The sequence below is a fragment of the Echiichthys vipera genome, assembly GCF_963691815.1.
Source record: "Echiichthys vipera genome assembly, chromosome: 11".
In the NCBI taxonomy this organism is placed as follows: domain Eukaryota; kingdom Metazoa; phylum Chordata; class Actinopteri; order Perciformes; family Trachinidae; genus Echiichthys; species Echiichthys vipera.
Genome location: NC_139836.1, coordinates 24,300,339 through 24,321,048, shown reverse-complemented (window position 1 = coordinate 24,321,048; position 20,710 = coordinate 24,300,339). Strand labels below are relative to the sequence as shown.

Below are 20,710 nucleotides of genomic sequence, written 5' to 3'. Positions count from 1 at the left end.
TCAACGGATCATTTTTTTTATCTAACCACTGCCTTTTCCTACCTTTACCAACAGTACAATTAAATCAGAACAATATTAACAGCAGAACAACTGGAGCAATGTGAGGTTCACAGCCTCACTCCTCTACAGTAACTGTCAAGGTATTTCCACACGGCACTTTGTTCAAACATCCTTCAGGGGATTTTTCTGCTTTTCTGAAGTAGCTAATGCTCTTTCTTGTTAAGCCAGAGTGGCCCTTTCTTCTCATGCTGTCCATACAGTTATTCTTTGAGTACAGCACAAAAGAACTACTGGACAGTGAAAAGCTTGGATGAACTGGATGTACTGATAAAGTTAAACCTGCCCCATCTACAGACATGAACCAACCCTCACAGCTGGGATATTCTTTAAAATGACGGTGACTTGTTGCCGGGTCTGCAGCATTACAGCTCCAAATATGTGAGCTTAATAATGCTTTTTGTGTGTGTGTGTGTGTATATATGTGTATTTTCTCACCTGGGGTATGTTACTCTTGACCCACTCAGTATTAGGGAGGATTTCATCCCACATGATAATACACCGAGCAAGAGTCTGAGGGGGTAGAGAGGTAAGGAGGCAGAATAAGACGTGTACCAGCTTATGGAAAGGTGGGAATAATGATTTCACACACATACACATACAGCTAGTGCCACACTAACCCTCAGCAGCAGAAACTCTGGCTTGATGAAATCCAACAGGAACCAAGTATCTGGAGGTTTCAGCCAATCAGCAATCGACCTAGTGGACAGAAAGAGGAAGAGGACAGGGAGGTGTTAATACCGTCCTTCAACACCCTCTCAACCAATAGACAGACAGCATCACATGAGCCTCGGAGAAGACAGGAACTTCTTGACCGATGGCAGAACGCTAGAAGATGGAAGTGTCGTTGTTCTGTAGCGTAATGTGAACACTGGACTCACTGAGGGATGAGGTAGGTTAGGATGCTCTGCTCGACGTATACATGGACAAGAACTTGGTAAAAATAAAAAAAGCACCACACCTTGGCCATATTTGGAAAACTTCTTAACATAGTAGTGGTGACTGATTGTGTACCTGTCATACAGTTTGCCATTTATAAATGTCTACTGGCTCTGAAGTACCACAATTTAATTTACGACACAACCATCGTCTATAAATTGAATATATTTCTTAACATAAATGTTTTTATTCTTTTGTATCTTGTATTTAATGGAAAGTGGTTGAGTTCGGGCATCTAGTAAGGATGCCCCCTGGGCGCCTCCCTAGGGAGGTGTTCCAGGCACATCCAGCTGGGAGGAGGCCTCGGGGAAGACCCAGGACCAGGTGGAGAGATTATATCTCCACACTGGCCTAGGAACGTCTCAGGATCCCCCAGTTAGAGCTGGTTAATGTGGCCCGAGAAAGGGAAGTTTGGGGTCCCCTGCTAAAGCTGCTGCCCCCGCAACCCGACCCCGGATAAGCGGATGAAGATGAGATGAGATGAGATGATGGTTGAGTGATCAAAATGCTTATTATTTGTGTATTGCATATCAATAATACACATTGCTCATCCATAATTTAAAAGAGCTTGTTCAAACCTTGAGCAGGGGAGTAGTAAAAACATAAATCAGTACATGTAGACATATGGCTTACCTGCCAATAATGAGTGAATAAAATCAATAAATAAATAATAAAGACACTAAGAAATAAAGCAAAATTCCTTTAAATACACAATAATAGAGTAAGTGAACGAAATGTTTCCAAATGGTGCATGTGCGACTGGTGCTAGTTGGTGCTATGTTTTAGTAAAAAAGGATTTGTGGCAGCAAAGGAATAATTTGAATAATGGCTTTCAAATGATTTATAAGTGCACCAGTGCACATAGAGGAGCCGGCACCAGGTCTGTAATGGTCCAATTAGTCAGCACGTGGAAAGTACCAGGAGTCACTAATTATTTACATTTAGAGAAATAGTTTATTGTTAAGTTCAATGACTGAGAAGAAGGGTGGATCCATCAGTTGTTTGTCTTTTCTCACCTGTTGTTGGTCTTGAGGTAGATCATGGCGAGCGCCAGCGTGGCCCCTGGACACGTCACATCTACATTTATGGTGTCACCCTCCTGGAAGAACCATTGATAATGTTTAAAGATAGCAAACTAACTATGCTATGCTAACACTAACAGTGTTGTGTAACATGAAAGACAAGGATTAAAAAATCTCTTTAAATGATTACACTGTGAAATGTTATGAGAGGGTTATGAATTATGTATCTGACTTAACTAAAGATGAAACAAATTGGCAACTTCATAAAGGTATATTTAACAAAACAGTGTTATTACAGTAAAGTGAAATAACACTTTTATTACATTTTAGATGAATGTTTTTGTAGTTCTTTTTAATTTAAATTCAAAACAGATGGTCCATCTACCTTGATCTGGTAGCTGGGGGACTTGTGTCTCTCCCTGTTGGCCCCGGCCTGAGCCCTGCGATGGCCCCCCACCATGTACTGATACAACTGCTCAGGGACGTTCAGGTCCGTCATCCCAATGAGGTTACTGCCATGCTGCAAGGAGAGAGAAGGGAGCGAGGATGGGGACATGAAACAGGATGAGAATAGAGAAAATGATGAGTGCGAAGAGGAGGTGGAGGAAACCGAAGAGGAGGAAGAAGTGAAGATGAGGAGAGTTGTGAGAGATGGGACAGAGACGGAAACATTTTCATGATTTAAAACAAATGTTTCTGTGTAAAAATATCAATGATAAATTTCAGGTTTTGTGAAAAAGCAATTGCTTCTCTCTGGTTCCCTTTTCAGCATCAAATATCAACAAATATACAGGGAGAACTCTATAGCAGAAAAGCACTACCAAAATGTATAACCATTATGCAAAATAACAACTTTAGCCATCTGATGAAGAGCCCAGCCCACCTGGAACGTCTATCAAGTGGAAACAAAATTAAGATGTGTTTGCTAATATGTATTAAACTGGGAGAGTGATTTTACATGTGACTTACACCCAGACAGACCATGCCCAGAGCTAGTCCAGCAGCTAGTGAATAGGACTCTCTGTCTGTACAGTATTCCATCTCTGGACCTGGAGGTCGACCTGAAAGACACAGAGAAGCCCGAAACTCAAAGTGGCAAGCACTTAATTACAAATAACTATACGAACTATATATTATTTTAAATCAGGCCCTATAAAGTTGTCATGGATAGTGAAATAAGCTATAGAGACACAAAACTGTTTCATGTACCAGGCTGTAAACACGTTTATTTCGGACATTTTTACATGGAGGTCTATGGGGACCAGACTCAAGTGGCCATGCGAGGAACTGCAGTTTTTGGCACTTCTTGACCTTCATTCATCAGAATCAGAATCAAAATGAGAAATGCTCTAAGTCGTATTTAGAGATGCAATGAGAAATATTTCTATTCTCAATTAATCTGATCATTAGTTTCACAATTAATCGATTGATTGGTCTCTAAACGTGTGAAAAATGCCCACTAGCAAGTATTCAGTCTTGTTTTTGTCTCGATATTCAGTTTTCTATTGTAACATGAGAAACAAAAACATTTAACCCTCACACAAGCTGGAACCACTTCTGGGACTAAAACTATTCATTAATTATGAAAACAGTTGACGACAAATGTCCTTGATTGTAGCAGCTCTATTTATGTTGGTGCATTTTGACAGCATTACTCAGTACATCTGACCATATGAAAAATATGATCTTTAATTCAAAAGTTTGAGCAACCATTTGTCCTGCTATTGTTGTGTTGCTATTTTTGCACACACTCACCTATCTCAGATAGCAATACTTCAGCATTGTGTCTGTGTCCTGTTCCCTGGTACACCAGCCCAATGCCAATTACAGCAGCAACCTGCAGAACAGACAGAGAGAAAGATTGAATGCTTATTATTAAACTTGTTTGTGTAAACAATTTGTACATTCTTCGAGAGAGATTTGTGACAGTCTGCAGATTTTAATGAACACAGACACAATCACAGCCCTAGGATTGCTCATATATACTCACTCAATCCTATATAAAAACTTGCAGTTAATGTAATTTCACAGTCCAAATATTTTTCCTCATACACTTAGAAACTGATCTATTCTCACACAGACATTTAAGTATGTACTCTCACTCTTACCTGAACATTGTGTGGTACGTCCAGCTCAGTCGAGGTGGGCGGGAGAAGAGCAGGGATGTGTATGCTAAGGAGGCGGGTGATTGACATGTCCATGGTGCCAAGTTTGGCTGAAGACACGCCCAGAAGGAGCCCAATACTGGTCATCTCATGGCCCTGACGGAACAACAAAGACAGAAAGTTTGTCAATTTCAGAACAGAAACATCGGTGGGTTTGGGACGTCAGAGAGACGGCTAACTTATAATAATGTTCATAACTTAAGAGCGAAATTCTGACACACAAGACAGTGAGTGAACATTTCAAAAGCTGAGATCTGAGGGATGTTTTCTACAAATAAAGTGATTTCTTCAAAGAATGGTCAATTTTCCTAAAATGTATGAAGCAAAAAACATCAGACCCTGCAGTGTGACGGGTGGCCCTGTGCACTAAATACCTGCCACAGCAGAACAAATGACTTCCAATGTAATCAGCTCTGACTGAGACTCTGGTATCTGACGAGTCCAATCAGCTTCCACACCAGCTCAGCAGGACTGACAGTTTTCATTAGACCCCTGTGGATCACCTGTGGGTCAGTTTAATGATCACAAAGGCATACCAGGTTCTGCCTACATGTTATAATAGAACAGTCTGAAATAGGTAAAATTAAAGGTGTGAGTGTAAATTAAATAATGGACATTTTTGCTCTAAATTGAAATTAAAAGGTCCAGTCACCAACCACTGAACTTGAACTGGTGTGACTGATATACACAAGGTGTTTTGTCGGATGCAGTTTTCCTGATTATCATTCAGAGGACAATTTACTGAGAATATGTATGACTACTAATTTAAAAAAAAGGATAATCAAGATCAATTAATTTAACAAACTGACACTGGCATTTTAATTGATTAACCTGATGATCAGTCATTAGCCAATTAAACAATCAAACATTCAACATTTTAATTAATGCCTCAACCAGTCAGTAAACCTGAGAATTCATTAAGCAATGCTGATTACTATCCACAAAATACAAAATACAAGTTAATATTAAAATTTTGAGTGGTTTCATTTTTTTAGTGGATTCAGAGAAAAAAAATATATGAAAGACTATATTCTAAAAAAACATTTAGTTAAAGCCACAATTAACCAAAAAGAAAAGTACAGTGGTTAAGTTCGTCTTTGCAAGAGGCTCCAGAAACACGCACGCACGCACGCACGCACGCACGCACGCACGCACGCACACCTCTGAAACCACAGCCATACAAAATTCTGATGAACTCCAAGTATGTTTGTTTCTATTCTCGCTGTAAAAGACAAATTACACTGGCGGGAAACCACCAGCTACAAACAGGCTTCACTGTCAGCCATCTTCAGGGCTTTCATTCAAACAGATTCAGGGTGTTACACACACCTGTCTGTCATATTTTACTGTGCGTTTCATGTGATTTTATTCGAACTGTAAATCAGTGACCCCTGAATTATCTTGTAACTTCTTCAACAAAATGAGCAACAAAATGATTTGAACAAAAACACAAGCTGAGCTGTATCATTGAGATCAGAACATTGGTTAGGGGGTTACTATTTTAGTTCAAACATTTCAGGAGGTGGATTTTTCTCCAAATTTCAAGTACTGTACTTTCAAATCCGTTTGAGAAGATTCTTATCCTAACATTTCATTTATAGAGAAATGAGTAATAATGACAGCTCTTTGATCTGAACTGCAGCTTCAATTCACATCCTGAATCTACACGAGAACTGAAAACAAAGTCTCAAACCCAGCGTGGATACTTTCTGCGTGGATTTTGAGCGATAGTTGCCTTTCATCTTTAACCACCTCTTTACACCGACTTCTTAATTAAGCAATAATCAGATTCGGCTTGCAGCATCCTGTTGTTTTTCTCACTTGAAAGTGGGAAGGACTCATGTCAATTCAAAGTTCTCAGAGGGCAAAGTTTCGCTTTGACTTGCTGCCTGGCTCTACAGTCATCTTGAGAAACGTGCGTGAGAGCTAATGAGAGTGGATGGGTAGCTTTGTATAAACTGTATTTAGGCTGATATTTATTTTCCTTTCCTGTAATTCTTTGTGACTTGGTATGTTTAGTGTGTGCATATGTGTTTGTACCACAGAAACAGTAATTTAGAGCACTGTCTACTGTAAACTGAGCATTAAGGTAGAATGTACTCATTGAACCCAGAATATCTCTGCGTACCTACGTTTGCAGGGTTTTAAATACAATGTGAATGTTTTGTTTGTGCTGTGAAACACAAATACTGACACAGTTGTATGGTTGTGTACCTTGGTAAGGTAGTCATGTATGTTTAGCGTGGCCAGCTTGGTGAGGTGTCCATTGAGGCCCAAAGCCATAAGGAAGCCTGCATACTCATTAGCCAGCTCAGGGCTCTTTGGCTTGTTGTAGGCTATCCAGGCCGAGTCCACCTTAACAAACGAAAAGGAAGTCATGTTTATTTGTGCAGGATTAAGGAAAGTTTGTGTACTGCAGAAGAGTGAAAAGTTTACAATGCAAACATGAAGGACAGGGACCAGAATCTCTTTGAGTTTGTCTCATTTTTTTAGATTTAATAAGTTAACATAAAGTTCTTTTAAGGGGGTCACATAAACCCTTTTTTATTATTAGTGTTACAGCTTTACCAAAAACCTCATTATCGTAAGTACTATGATTATACTATACACAGAATATTTAATAGAAGCCCAGCAGGGCAGACTGAAGAAACAAGGGAGTAATCTGCTGCACGTTTGAAAAAAATGAACACAAGGCCTGGCGGGGCCATGCTTTCACACTGACCTGTGAAGCAGGGGCTATTTTGAGTCCAGCTGCTACTCCGTTATGGAAGCTGGGCCAGCTGGTCATGTTGGGAGGAACATCAATATTCCCGCTGTTCAGATCTACCATTGTGTTCCTAGGAGGGGCGCGGCCTGGGGTAAAAAAAAAAAAAAAAGATGAATTAAATGCAGAACCACAAAAAATCCCTGTCTGAAACAAACTTCACAATATTCCACATATTCAATGACTTTAATGTGAGTGGTTTAAACACATTACCTGTCAGGTTGAGTTTTGGGACAGGTAAAGGTTCAGTTGGTACAGGGTGATAGGAGAAGAGGGTGAAGAGGCCTCGGCCGACTGGAAGAGCCATGGTCCTCTGACACAACTGCAGGAGTCTGGAAGAGATACAAAGATGTGGTCAAAAAGAGAGCAGAGCATTAAAACTAAGGAAATATCACAGACTGAGTTAGAATTTTTTTTTATATATATATATATATATATATATATATATATATATATATATATATATATATATATTACAGAAGGCATCCAAACGATTTCTCCTAGTAAAACGGCCAAACAGACACAAGGAGAGGACAGAGCTTGAAACAATCAAAAGATGTCCAAGGTGAAAACAGAAAGTCAGCAAAAGACAGACTGATCTGAAACGGTACAACAGACTGACAAAAATACCAAGGAAAGGCTTGAGAAAAAGGCACCAGCGGACATAAATAATACTATATATGTTGTTAGTTTTAATGTTTCAACACCACAGGCAGCCAAGACACAAACACACACACACATAACACTCACTTGTTCTCTTTCTCCTCTATGTATTCATGATCAGAAACCTCTGGTAACTGGACAACACTGACCCGAACCGGCCTGGAGCTCTGCAGGAGCCTCCTGACCTCCTGGACCCTCAGATCCTGACTCCAGATCAGTCCTGTGACCTGGAGAGGAGAACATATCAAATGATCACTCAGGAAGGAAAGATTATCTTTAGAGTGAAGACAGGCCGACAATGCAAGCGATTCTGTTAACTATGTGTGTTACCTCTTGAATAATGTCTGACATCCCATCTTCTTCCTCATCTGCTTCTGTGGTCGCAGGAGGCTCCAAGGAGAGACCTGAACCAACGGACTGGAGACGGAGACGGAGACGGAGACAGAGACACACACACACACACACACACACACACACACACACACACACACACACACACACACACACACACACACACACACACACACACACACACACACACACACACACACACACACACACACACACACACACACACACACACACACACACACACACACACACACACACACACACACACACACACACACACACACACACGCACACGCGCACACGCACACACACACGCACACACACACACACACACGCACACACACACGCACACGCACGCACACACGCACCCACGCACCCACGCACACACAAATGAGTCACATAAATGGCAGCTACTCCAACAGAATATTATTGGTATAAAGGCAAAGCCTTTTGGTTACTATTATAATTACAGGCTATCAGGTCGTTTTCAAAGTTTCATATTTGAATGTGGAATCATCTGTGTGTGTGTATAGCAAGCGTGCCCAGTAGCTCAGCTGGTAGAGCATGTGCCCCATATGCAGAGGCTCTCTGTCTCTCACCCCCATTTCCTATCAACCTTTAGTTGTTGCAAACAAAGGCATGAAAAATAAAAATAAAGAAACCTAATGCAGGTATTGGCTAATCTAGTTATTAAGTGAGTAACCCTCCTGTAGTAACGGTAAAAACCACAACTGAAAGCCTTCACAAATATTGCAGGGATTGGTGTAATTTGCATGCATTGTTGATGGGCACTAATTTTAATTTGCAAAAAACCTGGAGGTAAACTACACTAGGGCTGAGAAGTAAAAATCAGTTGACAGTGTGTGAACCCTGATCTAGCACTCAATTAGAAAAAAAAAGCCCTGGGTGTTAACTTATTTCACTCACAGCTTTGCTCTTTGCCAGGGTCATCTTGTGGGCTTGTTTGGTCAAATCCTGTCGCCCAATCAGCAGACACACTTCCTCTGACCAATCAGAACACGGTTGCTCCCGGCAACGGTAGATGGCCTCTCTGATGGGAAGTGCCACGCCAAAGGGCACTGACTCCAGGTCCTTCAGGGTGAAACCTAAAGCAGTAAAAGGACGAGGTTAGCCGTATCATCTCTGGTTAAACAGGAAGCAATGTCATAAATTATAGGGCTGCCTTCTTTGAATCAAAAACAAATGTGTCATAACAGGTAAAAAAAAGGCACTAATAAAATGACTGACTTAAACACTCCAGACTATGAGAGAGCCAGGTCACTGGACTGGTGTGAATGTGAACATTTGCATTAATATGAACGAGTGCAGTGCTGAAAAAGAAGATATGGCTTCAGCACACCTTCCTCTGTATAGATAAAAGCTGAAAAATGACCTGCTTTTCTTACCTTCTGAGGTGAGCCAGACCACCAGCTGCTCAGCCAGACTCTCACTGGAAAACCTAACCTTCACACTGCTCTGTCTGGAGTAAATACACATAAAGATAAGTTACTGCACATTACTGACTATCAAAATCTAATGAAAGGCAAAACAATAGAATAAACATGGAATCTGACAGGACACTAACTTTCAAAATGAACATTTTTCACATTTTCCAATGATGGTGAAACTTAGTAATGCACCACCGAAGGCAATGAAGGAGGAGAGCTAACTTAAAAAAAAGTTTTAAAAAAAACATCCCTGGTTTCAAATGTAAAAAATGGCTTTGTAAATGTTTGAATAGGAAAGAAATACTTTTATTTGTGTTAGTTCGACCTCAAGGAGACACATTAAAATTGCAATGTTTGTATGCTTTTTTAAATTCTAATGGTGAAGTTTATACAATATACGAATGCGAATAAACTCAAGGCCCATGATTTACAGTAATATTAAAAAACAAACATGTTAGCTCCTGCTGTAGCCGCTCTAAATAAAGCACAATCACAGAAATGACCTCTCATCGTGGAGAGGAAGTACCCTGTGAGCTGAATTACCTTCTATATTGCGGTTCACTGGCACCAGATTTCTGGCCTGAGAAAAGTGGAGTCAGACAGAGAGACAGCAGAAGAAAGAGGTCAACCGGTTCATTAAATTGTTCACCTATTTTTGAGATAATGAAAACAATCGTTAGTTGCAGCCCCGGTTGTCAAATATCATTTTCACGACTGGGATAGGAAACTGTGCAACTCTTGAATGTACTGAAGCGTTTGCAAACTATCCCTGATTGGTTGCTCAAATGCATCACTCAAAGGAATGAGAACTCTAATTACGGGTTAAATGAAGGTGACATTTTGTTACTGATGAGTGGAGGACTAAATTTATGTAGGATGATGTGTTGCAAACATACTGTAGAGCTAGAAACAAAAGTCACTATAGATTCTCTCACACCACCAACAAAGTCAATGATTAATTCTTTGTCAGTGGAAAAATGGCAAATACCTGCGGGACCACTGTCACCTCCACGCTGTATTAGGTCTCAAAGCATAAATAAATGGAGGAAATCAGGTGACGCACATACACGCGTCACCAAAATTCGCGTTTCTTTCTGTTTGTGGACCCTGACGCAGGGAACTATGGGACTAGCAGGTAATAAGGGCTGGTTGTCAATAAATGTTCACATGCACAAACACAGTGAAAAGGTTCAGTCAAAAACACACACAATCCCAGGATGTAATCAACTAACAATAAGTACAGTGGTTCACGCACACACACCTGCAGAGAGCTTGGCCAGATACTTTGACACATCCGTCGATGTAGCCCTTTCGTCTCCAACGATGTAAAGAGCATAACTCTGAGAGAAGAGAAACAGAAACAAAGAGAAAACTAAAAAACAGAACAAATCAGGTTGACATGAAGAAGAGCGGGCTTTCGAAGATACGCAGTGTGTAATGATATATCGATCTGTATCAATATATTGGTTCAATAATCAACAATACAGTGATATCCAAGCGATGTGAAAATATCAATTCATATTATCATCTTTAAGAGGTGTCCCCATTTAGAAATTGAAGTTTGTTTTCCATTTAAATGTCCGAAAGAACTCAGTAGTGAAATTGTAAAAACATATTTTTAAGTTGCTTTTTGTGAATTTAAATAATAAGTAACTGCTTGTGTTAAATGAGTTTATGATATTGTCTCATATCGACCGCAGGACCCTGAATTGAATCAAATCAAAATCGAATCCCGATATCAGCAAATATTGTATTGTTGTCCAATGAATGGATATTATATCCTTTGCTATAAAAAAAAAGTGATTCATAACTAATGTAACAAGTAAAACATCTGAATGGATATCATCACATATTTAAGATACCTGACAGAGTAAATGTATCTGAAGATTTCAACTGTAACAATAACAATAACTTAATATCTGGCAGGCAGAGTGGGACCGAAGATCCTGAGAAAAATAAACTATTAAACTCAAGGCATTCAAAAAAGACAGGGAGGTGAACCAGAGGGCTAGCTCATCAACCATCTCTAACGTAATAGCATTACTCTTGCTTCCCCGCGGACATCCCATCCATCACAATATGAAGCAGCATGGTGTACAAGGGTCAGAACAAAAGCTAGACCTCGTAACCAAAGGGCTGCACATACGATACATGTTGACATAATGTACATACAAGAAGTGAGTAAACAAAACTTAATAAAGTGTAAAGTAATAGAGTAACCATCTACATTTGTGATTTGCTCAATGATTTAAATAAAATGAATGAAGCGAAACTAAATGGCGAGTAAATCTGATTACCAGGCTTGACGACAACTGCAGACCAGTGAGAATGTACGTCTACCTGAACAGATTTTAGATATGGAAATTACAATCTTTAATTAAAGACAAGAAATGTTACATTTAACGGTTCTGAATAACTTTGTATGCCCTCAGTTAGGATAATATGACACATACGTTTTTAGGAACATTTCACATTTTGATTTGTACCATTTATCTATACAGTGCTGTGAAAAAGAACCCCCCCCCCCAGTCACTTTTCCAAACTTTGCTGCATTTGAGACTAAATTTAAAATAGATAGAATCCATCTTATCCCTCATCAATCTACACATGACACATCATAATGACACAGCAAATTTCTAAAAAGTAAAAAAAAGAAATATCACTTGTAGGTCAAGTGTATGCTCGCTTTACTTGGTGCACTGTTGAAGCAACTTTTGGAAGTAACTTGAGCCTGGATTCTCCCTATGTATGAAGCTAAAGCGTTTACATAGCTATCATCATCACCAGACTCTTTATATCTGATTTTCAGGGACCCTTACAAGAGCTACTAACACCTCTCTGCATTTGAATGGATCTCTCTGAGAACTGAGGGTGCAGTACGGAGCAGGTGGTTGGATAAACAGCAGTAGGTCATCAAGGATCTGATGAATTAAGTGAGCCTAAAACCATCACTCTGCTGCCGGATGTGCAGCAGAGGTTGATGGGTCACTTGAAGGGTTGATTTCCCTCTTGAACTCTATATAAGAATAAGTCAGGAGAGGAAACCTGCATTTTAAAACTACTTTAAATTAATGCAACAGGGTTTCGGAAAAAGGGCAAATGCTTTTTCACAGCACCGTATGTACAGTACATACATCTCTTCGTCTGTTTGTCTCATGGTCGTCATCACTTACGTCATCCTCGAGAAACAATAGCGGCTGGAGACAAGACTGGTTTTCAAGTGCCTTTCCTTGATAAGTGATGGTTGAATCCAACAGCATCACACACATGCATGCACACATCTATGTCTACATCTAGGTGTAATTGCTCTTTATGTTCAGAAGAGAATCACAGACATGCTACACAAATACATTATCTGACTCCGTCTCGATCAAAGCTGAACTCTTTACCCTCACCGTCTCTCTCTCTCACACTCATCAGAAAGCCTGCGAACAGGTGGAAAATCACACGTAAAAAGAGCCACAGAACCTCAGCAAAGTTAAGTTACAAAACACAGACTTCTTAAAAGTTTGAGTCTGAGGTTCTTCAATTTGTCTCTGAATAAATGCTGCCGCTCCTCAAGACTAAGTAAAGTTCCAGGAGAGTCAATTTGAAAAAACTCACATTATTTCAACATTAGAGAGGATTCGAGAGGACAAGCAAGCCCATCTGCAAACCAATCAATTACGAGTATATGAAGATATACGTATATGAATATATATATGAAGAGATTTATTATTATGTTGTGATGGTTTTAAAACTAACACTTTGTTTGAGAAATACATCTGATATGCTTTGCTCAGTGATTAACATCAAACCTGTACTTTCTGTAAGACTACACATTATTTATTAAATTACTGTATGTAATCAAAATCCTCCTGCTCACATATAAATCACTACATGGTCTCTACATAGTACGGAAGTATATCACTGATATGCTCTAGATCACTAAGATCCTCTGAGGCCAATCTGTTAGTGGTTCGCAGAGTAAACTCAAATCAAGGGAAAGCATCTTTCAGTCATTATGCAACAAACAGCTGGAATAAACTTCCTGAAGATGTGAGACTTTCACCCACTCTGACCACTTTTAAAACTAGACTTTTATGTTCACCTTAGCTTTCTGCTAAATCTTTGCACTGTTAACGTCCGCATTGTTTTTATTACTGTCTGTGTTTTTATTCTCTTTGTCTTTCTGTAATGCATTTTAATTCATGATATGTTGTGCTGTGAAGCACTTTGAGTCTGCCTTGTGTATGAAAAGTGCTATACAAATAAAGTTGCCTTGCCTAATCCTAATAATGAATAACCCTTCATTATTATATCGTATCCTGTTATTAATATTTGTACTTTTCTAGAGCAGTATTTTCTGAGTTACAGCTGCTGGGGAGTCATATACCATATATTGATTGGATCTTTGTTTCCACATGTTTCTACAAGTGATTTCTGTGCGCCTCAGCTGTTTAAAAACAATATGGCAGGACAATAACCCAACTTTTAGGAACTAAAACGCTGTTTTCATGATTTCCCCTGAGACATCCAGTCTGGCCAATCTGTTCTGTTCCACTTTGTATGTCACATGATGCACACCATACATTTCATGAGAACTCAAGGTGGAACATAAAGCTGTGGTCGTACCAGAACCAGCAGCCTAGTCCTCTGACAGATGCCAGGCAGGCAGGGGAAAGGCAAGGTCTCCTCCCCTCTCAGGCAGCTACTGAGCCAGCTGAGCACACAGGGAGGCTCAGCCCTCAGGAAGGACGGATGCTGCATCTGACCAATCAGACCTGAGAGAGACAAGTGAGGAGGGAGGGATGACAGAGCCAATATTTGAGACTTTATAGTGTGGAAACATATTTTAAGAATATTACAGAAAGACAATTACCCATTTATTAACTACAACCTTTGTAAGACTCATGACGTTCAGACAATCAAGGATCAATCAATCAAAGAAATCAAAGAATACCCCCTTAAGAGGGAAGCCAGTCAAGCAAGTCTACATTGTGCATTTCATGTTTATGCCATTAAATCCCTCCCTAGCAAACCAGTATCACAAAGGTAGCAACACAAGATAAATATCAAATATACACAGAGGTGAACAAAATGACATTCATGCGAGTGCCCACTCAGTGAAGCACATCGTTTTTGTTCAAAGGTGTCCTAAAAACTACTTTTAACAAAGATAAACAGTGGTTACAAGTGGAACTTCACTGGCAACGACTGAAAGGCACTTGAAGATATTCCTGTTAAGTGCCTCTCTTGTTATCCACACACGATCACATAGAGGGGTGGAGCGTGTTTTTAAGACTCGTTTTGGCATGTCACTGCGTGCCAGATTCACTGGGTGCATACTGAGTTTTGACAAGTCATAATGCAGTTGGAAGTTTAGACTACATTAACTGCTGCTGAATTAATTCATTTTATAGTTTTAAATACATGATTATGGATCCACATTGATTTGATTGATTGATTTTAATTTGAAATGTAAAAACACCCACGTCGTTGCTCTGCTAAGTCGTATCGTAGACCAGGTGAAAATAGAGATGAGCAGCGTGTTGCCTGTTATATACTGCGCGTGTGGCTTCTGTGGTCAGTCCAGCAGTTTAACTGAAGCTGAATCATGCTGTGTACGTGCCCCATTTATTTCAGCCATTATACTACAAGAGAACCCAGACATATAAAGGAACACTAGAGACTGTAGTGTCAGCAGCGGCCCATCCTGTCCTCCCCTCTTCCACTACAACATGATTAGACAGATGGGTCTTACCCTGGTCTATGACGAGGCTCTCAGTGAAGCCACTAATCAATGAGGGATAGTCTCTCCAGTAGAGATCCACATACTCCTCCAGCTGGAGGTCTCTGCAAACCAAAGGAATACAGTTGGAATATATATCAGTATTCCTGTATAGCAATGACTCCATATACATGAACACATCACACCTCACAAAGTTTCAAATCTTTAATGACCTATGGTATTAAGTCTGCCTTGTACCAGGTCCTTCATAATGCCCATTTCTGCAACAATGGCTCTCTCAAATAGCCTCTGTGTCATTTATCTTGTTCTTCAGCAGTAATTAAAGACATGCTCTGAAAAATGGTGAGTCATTATCATTCTGCTAAACATCGGATAATCGATAGGTTTTAATCCCACTACCAACACCTGACTCCTACACAATCTCCAGGTGTGTGTGTGTGTGTGTGTGTGTGTGTGTGTGTGTGTGTGTGTGTGTGTGTGTGTGTGTGTGTGTGTGTGTGTGTGTGTGTGTGTGTGTGTGTGTGTGTGTGTGTGTGTGTAAAAACTGTGTATGCCTGTAAAACTAATCATAATCTAAGTTCTTTATCCCTTGTGCTTTCATCCGTTTTAATTCCTATTTTTCCCTGTGCTTTTATAGAGCCTCATTAGTGGCTTATGTAAATTTCTTTATTTATGTATATATAACCAATTCCACATGCCTTTTATGATTTTTAGTTTTGTGTTTTTCTGTTCTTTCTTATCTACCGTGTGTGCATACAATAGCAAGGGATTGCAGGGATGAATAAAGTTGTATTAAATTAAACATTAAAAAAAAACACACCAATGAAACACCATCAACAGATGATATTTCCATGATAACAGATTACACTGTATCTACTTCAAGTCCAGAGAAAGATCAGGAAATGTATTGTTGTTACTATTTTGTAAAGAAGAACATATAATACTATATTTTAACTATCTAAATCTAATATTGAAGGTACAATTATTACATTCACTGAATTAGAAACTATAGTGCACAGTGTTAAGCATAAATTAATGATATTTAAGATATATTTTAAACACACCTCATCTTAAAACTGGGATATAGGATGTGTGAAGAAGGGTTTAAACCAACCTGTTACACAAATCATTTAGATAAATGTTTAAAAAAAAGTAATCACTCCCCCAAAAAGCCTCATAAAACAATCTGGATCATCATTTTAGCCGTAAGCATTTGGCCTCATAAAGCACAAAGGGTGTATAAAATTGCACCATGCTTCACAACAGCCCACATACGAACCAACACAGGCCAATTACTGTGAAGAGCGCTTCACTCTCCCACTCCACCTATTCTGTTATTGTCATAGTCACCAGTCACAGCGGTCACTTCAACATGTTGAAGTTTATTTCTCAGTACACATTGCTAAAGAGCCTTGATTACACACACTCTCTACTGGAAACAATTAAATGTGTTTGCCTTTTCTTCTCATGGTGAGAGTTAAACGTGGTTGGGTGAAAAGCAGACCAGGTTTTGTTTGTTGTGATAAAGGTCTTTCTCTGTTTTGTGCCCTTTATGTATTATAACAGTTTTTTTCACACTCATTTAGTTCTATGTGGGCATTACTTTACTCCTCGTATCAATTTATAAATATAAAACACAAACACTCTACTCACCTGGCCAGCATCCCCCATCCATATGCTATTTACTTTCCTCGTAGCAGCTATATTATATTTAGATACATAAACACGACACACATACACACACAGGTAGGGGTTACCTGGCCAGTTGTTGCAGCAGACAGACCAGTGATGAGGCTCTTGCTCTTTGCAGCTCATCCAGCTGCAGCTCCTGGTAGAGCAAATGGAGAACGTAGAAAAGAGCAGGAATGTGGGGGAAGAGAGGAGCTGAACTGTCCAACTTCAGAGATGGACTGGAGGGAGAGGACATCTAGGACGAAGGAAGGAGAGGAAAAAGAAAAGAAGTTGAAATAGTGAGGGTCAAAGGCTACAAAGAAACGGTGTACTGCATGCATACAAACTTACAAACTAAATCAAAAAGACTGCAAGTGCTGCTATTTTAACTAAGGAATACAGTTATGTTAGGATGTAAAAGTCTTCCAAATAGTTTACAAACTTTTTGTCTCTAATTATTTCATTCAGAGGAGCTCCAGTAGCCCGTCACTAGCACCACCCATCGTGTTCCAAATGTGTTTTTATTGTTTTTCACTTTACTCTATTAATGATATAAATGTTTACATTCTTACAATATATTTTTCTTATAAGGCGCAGTGATCCTGGAATCGTTTTATGTACAGGTTTGTCCTCTTTTTTGTAGCAGTTTTGGTCAACTTATTACTACTACTTATACCGCAGCTTATTAAGTAAACATAGCTAAACCTAACTGCAACATTCCTACTTTAAACCGCATCTCCATTAAAGTTATGACGGCTGTAGTTTGTGGGGCTGTTGAATTATAATACATTATACTGACAAGTCGAACGTTCTACCCATTTATATCAAAGAGTGGTTTAACCCAAATATGCAGAAAAAAAACAGTGCATCAATCCACCCAGAGTGAGTTACTTACAGAGGACAGGCGCACACTTTCTGTGGTGAGAGAACTATTGGAGCAGACAGGCTGGAATCCCATCTGACGATGGTAATGAGACCCCAACAGGTAGTCCAAGTCCTACAGAGAGACAAGACAGGGATAAAAGCTTTGTGCAGTAAAATGATCTCCGACAGATTACTGCATTTCTGATGGATAAAGAAGTGGGAATGTGTTGGGGCAACACAGAATGCTACATAATGTTTAAATAGACATGAATCTTATATGTGCATTATAGTGTACTTTAAGTTTATTTTGTCTGTTAATCGTAGCGATACACCAATCATAACCATCATCACATCTGGGAAGGGTTAAAGGCTGACAGGGTCACAACATGATGCAGTTGAATCTTGCTCATCGAGGTTCTCAGGTGACACACACGCACACGCACACGCACGCACGCACGCACGCACGCACGCACGCACGCACGCACGCACGCACGCACGCACACACGCACACGCACACGCACACGCACACGCACGCGCACGCGCACGCACACGCACACGCACACGCACACACGCACAGCCTCCAGCTGATTGACATTTGACCGTCGTGTTTTTCTCTGATGACGACCCACACAGATTACGGTACTTAGCAACCCTCCACTTTTAATCTGGAGCATTTTTAAAGAGGGCAATTTAAGGTTATTTTATTTATTATTTTCTCCATTATGTGACACACACTGTCCCCTGGGTGAATAAGGTTTGTGTGCAGCGCTGGGCTTTCTCTTGTCCAAAACTGTTAGGGATGACAAAATTTGGCTGTCATTTTTCTTTTATTCATTTTACCTCTCATGTGAAATTATGAAACGACATTTGACCCTTTTCTCTTCCTACGTTAGGGAACTGCTACAACCACAAGATGTGTTGCTGCCGTGAATATTTCTTCAAAACCTAGAAACATAAAATAAACTTCTAATTAGCTTAATCTTAATTAAAATTATGACTTCTACGTTGTTCCCTTTCTATCACTATTAAAGGTCTGGAAAACTTAACCTGGATGCCATAATAAAAATGTGATTTCCATTATGGAATAACTATTTACACCTTAACTGTGGGTGAGGGGCTTAAGCATTAGGCTTTCACCCAGGAAAGCAGGGTTGAATCCAGCCTGGGACGCAACTTGAAATTTTATTGACTTATTACTTTAACAGATTGGTTATATTCAGGCAACAAACCTTCATTGTTAGGTTTAGGCAACCGAACTACTTGGTTAGGGTTAGGCCAAAAAAATGGGTGAAAATAGCATTGTTGGTTACCAACACCTAAGTACAAATGGCATACACTGATATTTGTACCAGGGTGCAAATAGCCTCTGCCTTTGCGTTATTATGTATGTATTAAGAGCATCTAGATATAGTAGTTTAGATCATGAACAACGATGAACATTTCCTGGTCTTGAAATCAGTATTTAAATCTAATTACTTTGCAAAAAACTTTTTATCTTATTTTGACAATAGCATTTCCGTTGTCTCGTCTATAAGTTATCTTAAACCAGACATCAATGATGGCGTTTGGTGCTAAATGTGCCACAAACAACAAAACAGATCATACGTTCGTCACACACCTCTTCAGAGCCTCCATCAGAGGGACGAGCCTTCTTAGCTGCAATCACCGGAGATAGAGGCACTTCAAAATGCAGCTGTGGAAAGACGAGGGAGGACAGAGAGCAAGGTCAATAGATGTGAACTAGTGTTAAAATGAGAAGAGAATAGAAAACACTTCCATAGCTGACTCACGTTCCGTGTCCACGCCAGGCGCTCAGTGTTGTAGCCAATCAGTGTCATGAAACAGGTGACGAACAGGTTCCACTCTGCATGTGTACTGGGACCACCGGGGGCGTTGTAGATGTTATACCACTTCACCAAAACCTGTTTAAAAACGTAAACAATTTTTTTTACAGAATTTATTAATTTAGCCAAATTGAAATGAAATGCAAGTTTCTCCATAAACACAAAACCATTTTATTCCAGCAAAGGGAACTGTTTAGATCAATACAAATTCATGTAATCTTAAATAAAAAGAATTATATTGTGTGTTTGTTAACAAAAATAGTGATGTAGGCTTGGTAACGTTTTATGGCAGACTGAGCAGAACATCAGGTTACACTCTCACTGCACATGTTCGCATATTCTACACATACAGGTTTCAGGCAAAAATGTGGCTAGATACGTTTTCCTTTTGCATAATTAAACATCAATTCTACACACCTTCATGGCAGCTTCCTTGGGCAGGATAAAACGAATCGCCTGAAGGCATTTCCTCACTGAAATAAATCAGAGGAGCGAAAGGACGGAAAAGATGAAAATGGATAATTACGCAAGATCTACGACATTTGAAAAGGACGTAGACATTTTACTAAAAGTCTTTTCTCCTTTCTCTGCATTAAATAAAATAATTCTTGACAACCTTTTTTTATGTAAAATACTCAATATAGAAAAATATTGTAAATATTTCATATTTGTAAACTATAAAAGACCAATGGTACACAATGATTCTTATGAAAAGGAAAGTCTGCTAAATTTAATTTCATCTCATCTTAAATACCTGGAATTCAGATCCCGGAACAATAACACACAACTTCCGTGGTTACTGTTACAATTCAGCCATGAAATGTTGTTTTTAGAGGAAACTAGCAGGATTAGTTTTGAGCTGCGGTAGTCTCCGCCAGTTTCAAACAGGACTTTATTCCCCAGATCTCCTCAAATTGAAACTTACTACAAGGAATAAAGTTTTATTTAATTAAAAAAAATAGATGCACATACATTCTGATCTGCTGAATGTGATCATTTATTTTCATTACGCAGGTGAGATTTAAAGATCTGTTGGGGGCGGTTGGTGGCGGAATGGTTCGAGCAGTCGACCCATGTAAAGAGGCTAAAGGTACTCGAGGCAGCGGCTGCAGGTTTGACTCCGACCTGCAGCCCTTTGCTGCTTGTCTCCCCCCTCTCTCTCACCCCATTACCTGTCCTTCCTATGTAACA

At 39.6% G+C, this 20,710-nt stretch overlaps 1 protein-coding gene across 1 annotated transcript in view; it reads right to left on the bottom strand.

The window, feature by feature from the left end:
• anapc1 (anaphase promoting complex subunit 1) overlaps positions 1-20,710 on the bottom strand; it is a 51,526-nt gene that overhangs the window by 17,778 nt on the left and 13,038 nt on the right. The window contains exons 18-40 of the mRNA XM_083922420.1: positions 19,937-19,992; positions 19,466-19,597; positions 19,294-19,368; positions 17,707-17,808; positions 16,898-17,067; positions 15,153-15,244; positions 14,024-14,172; positions 10,671-10,749; positions 9,953-9,989; positions 9,368-9,441; positions 8,889-9,067; positions 7,941-8,027; positions 7,698-7,837; positions 7,161-7,279; positions 6,906-7,036; positions 6,398-6,538; positions 4,127-4,279; positions 3,774-3,855; positions 2,988-3,079; positions 2,404-2,538; positions 2,013-2,095; positions 678-756; positions 496-570 (exon numbers count right to left, since the gene is read on the bottom strand). Coding sequence (XP_083778546.1) covers positions 496-570; positions 678-756; positions 2,013-2,095; positions 2,404-2,538; positions 2,988-3,079; positions 3,774-3,855; positions 4,127-4,279; positions 6,398-6,538; positions 6,906-7,036; positions 7,161-7,279; positions 7,698-7,837; positions 7,941-8,027; positions 8,889-9,067; positions 9,368-9,441; positions 9,953-9,989; positions 10,671-10,749; positions 14,024-14,172; positions 15,153-15,244; positions 16,898-17,067; positions 17,707-17,808; positions 19,294-19,368; positions 19,466-19,597; positions 19,937-19,992 — 2,462 coding nt within the window. The remainder of the gene's footprint in view (positions 1-495; positions 571-677; positions 757-2,012; positions 2,096-2,403; positions 2,539-2,987; positions 3,080-3,773; positions 3,856-4,126; positions 4,280-6,397; positions 6,539-6,905; positions 7,037-7,160; positions 7,280-7,697; positions 7,838-7,940; positions 8,028-8,888; positions 9,068-9,367; positions 9,442-9,952; positions 9,990-10,670; positions 10,750-14,023; positions 14,173-15,152; positions 15,245-16,897; positions 17,068-17,706; positions 17,809-19,293; positions 19,369-19,465; positions 19,598-19,936; positions 19,993-20,710) is intronic.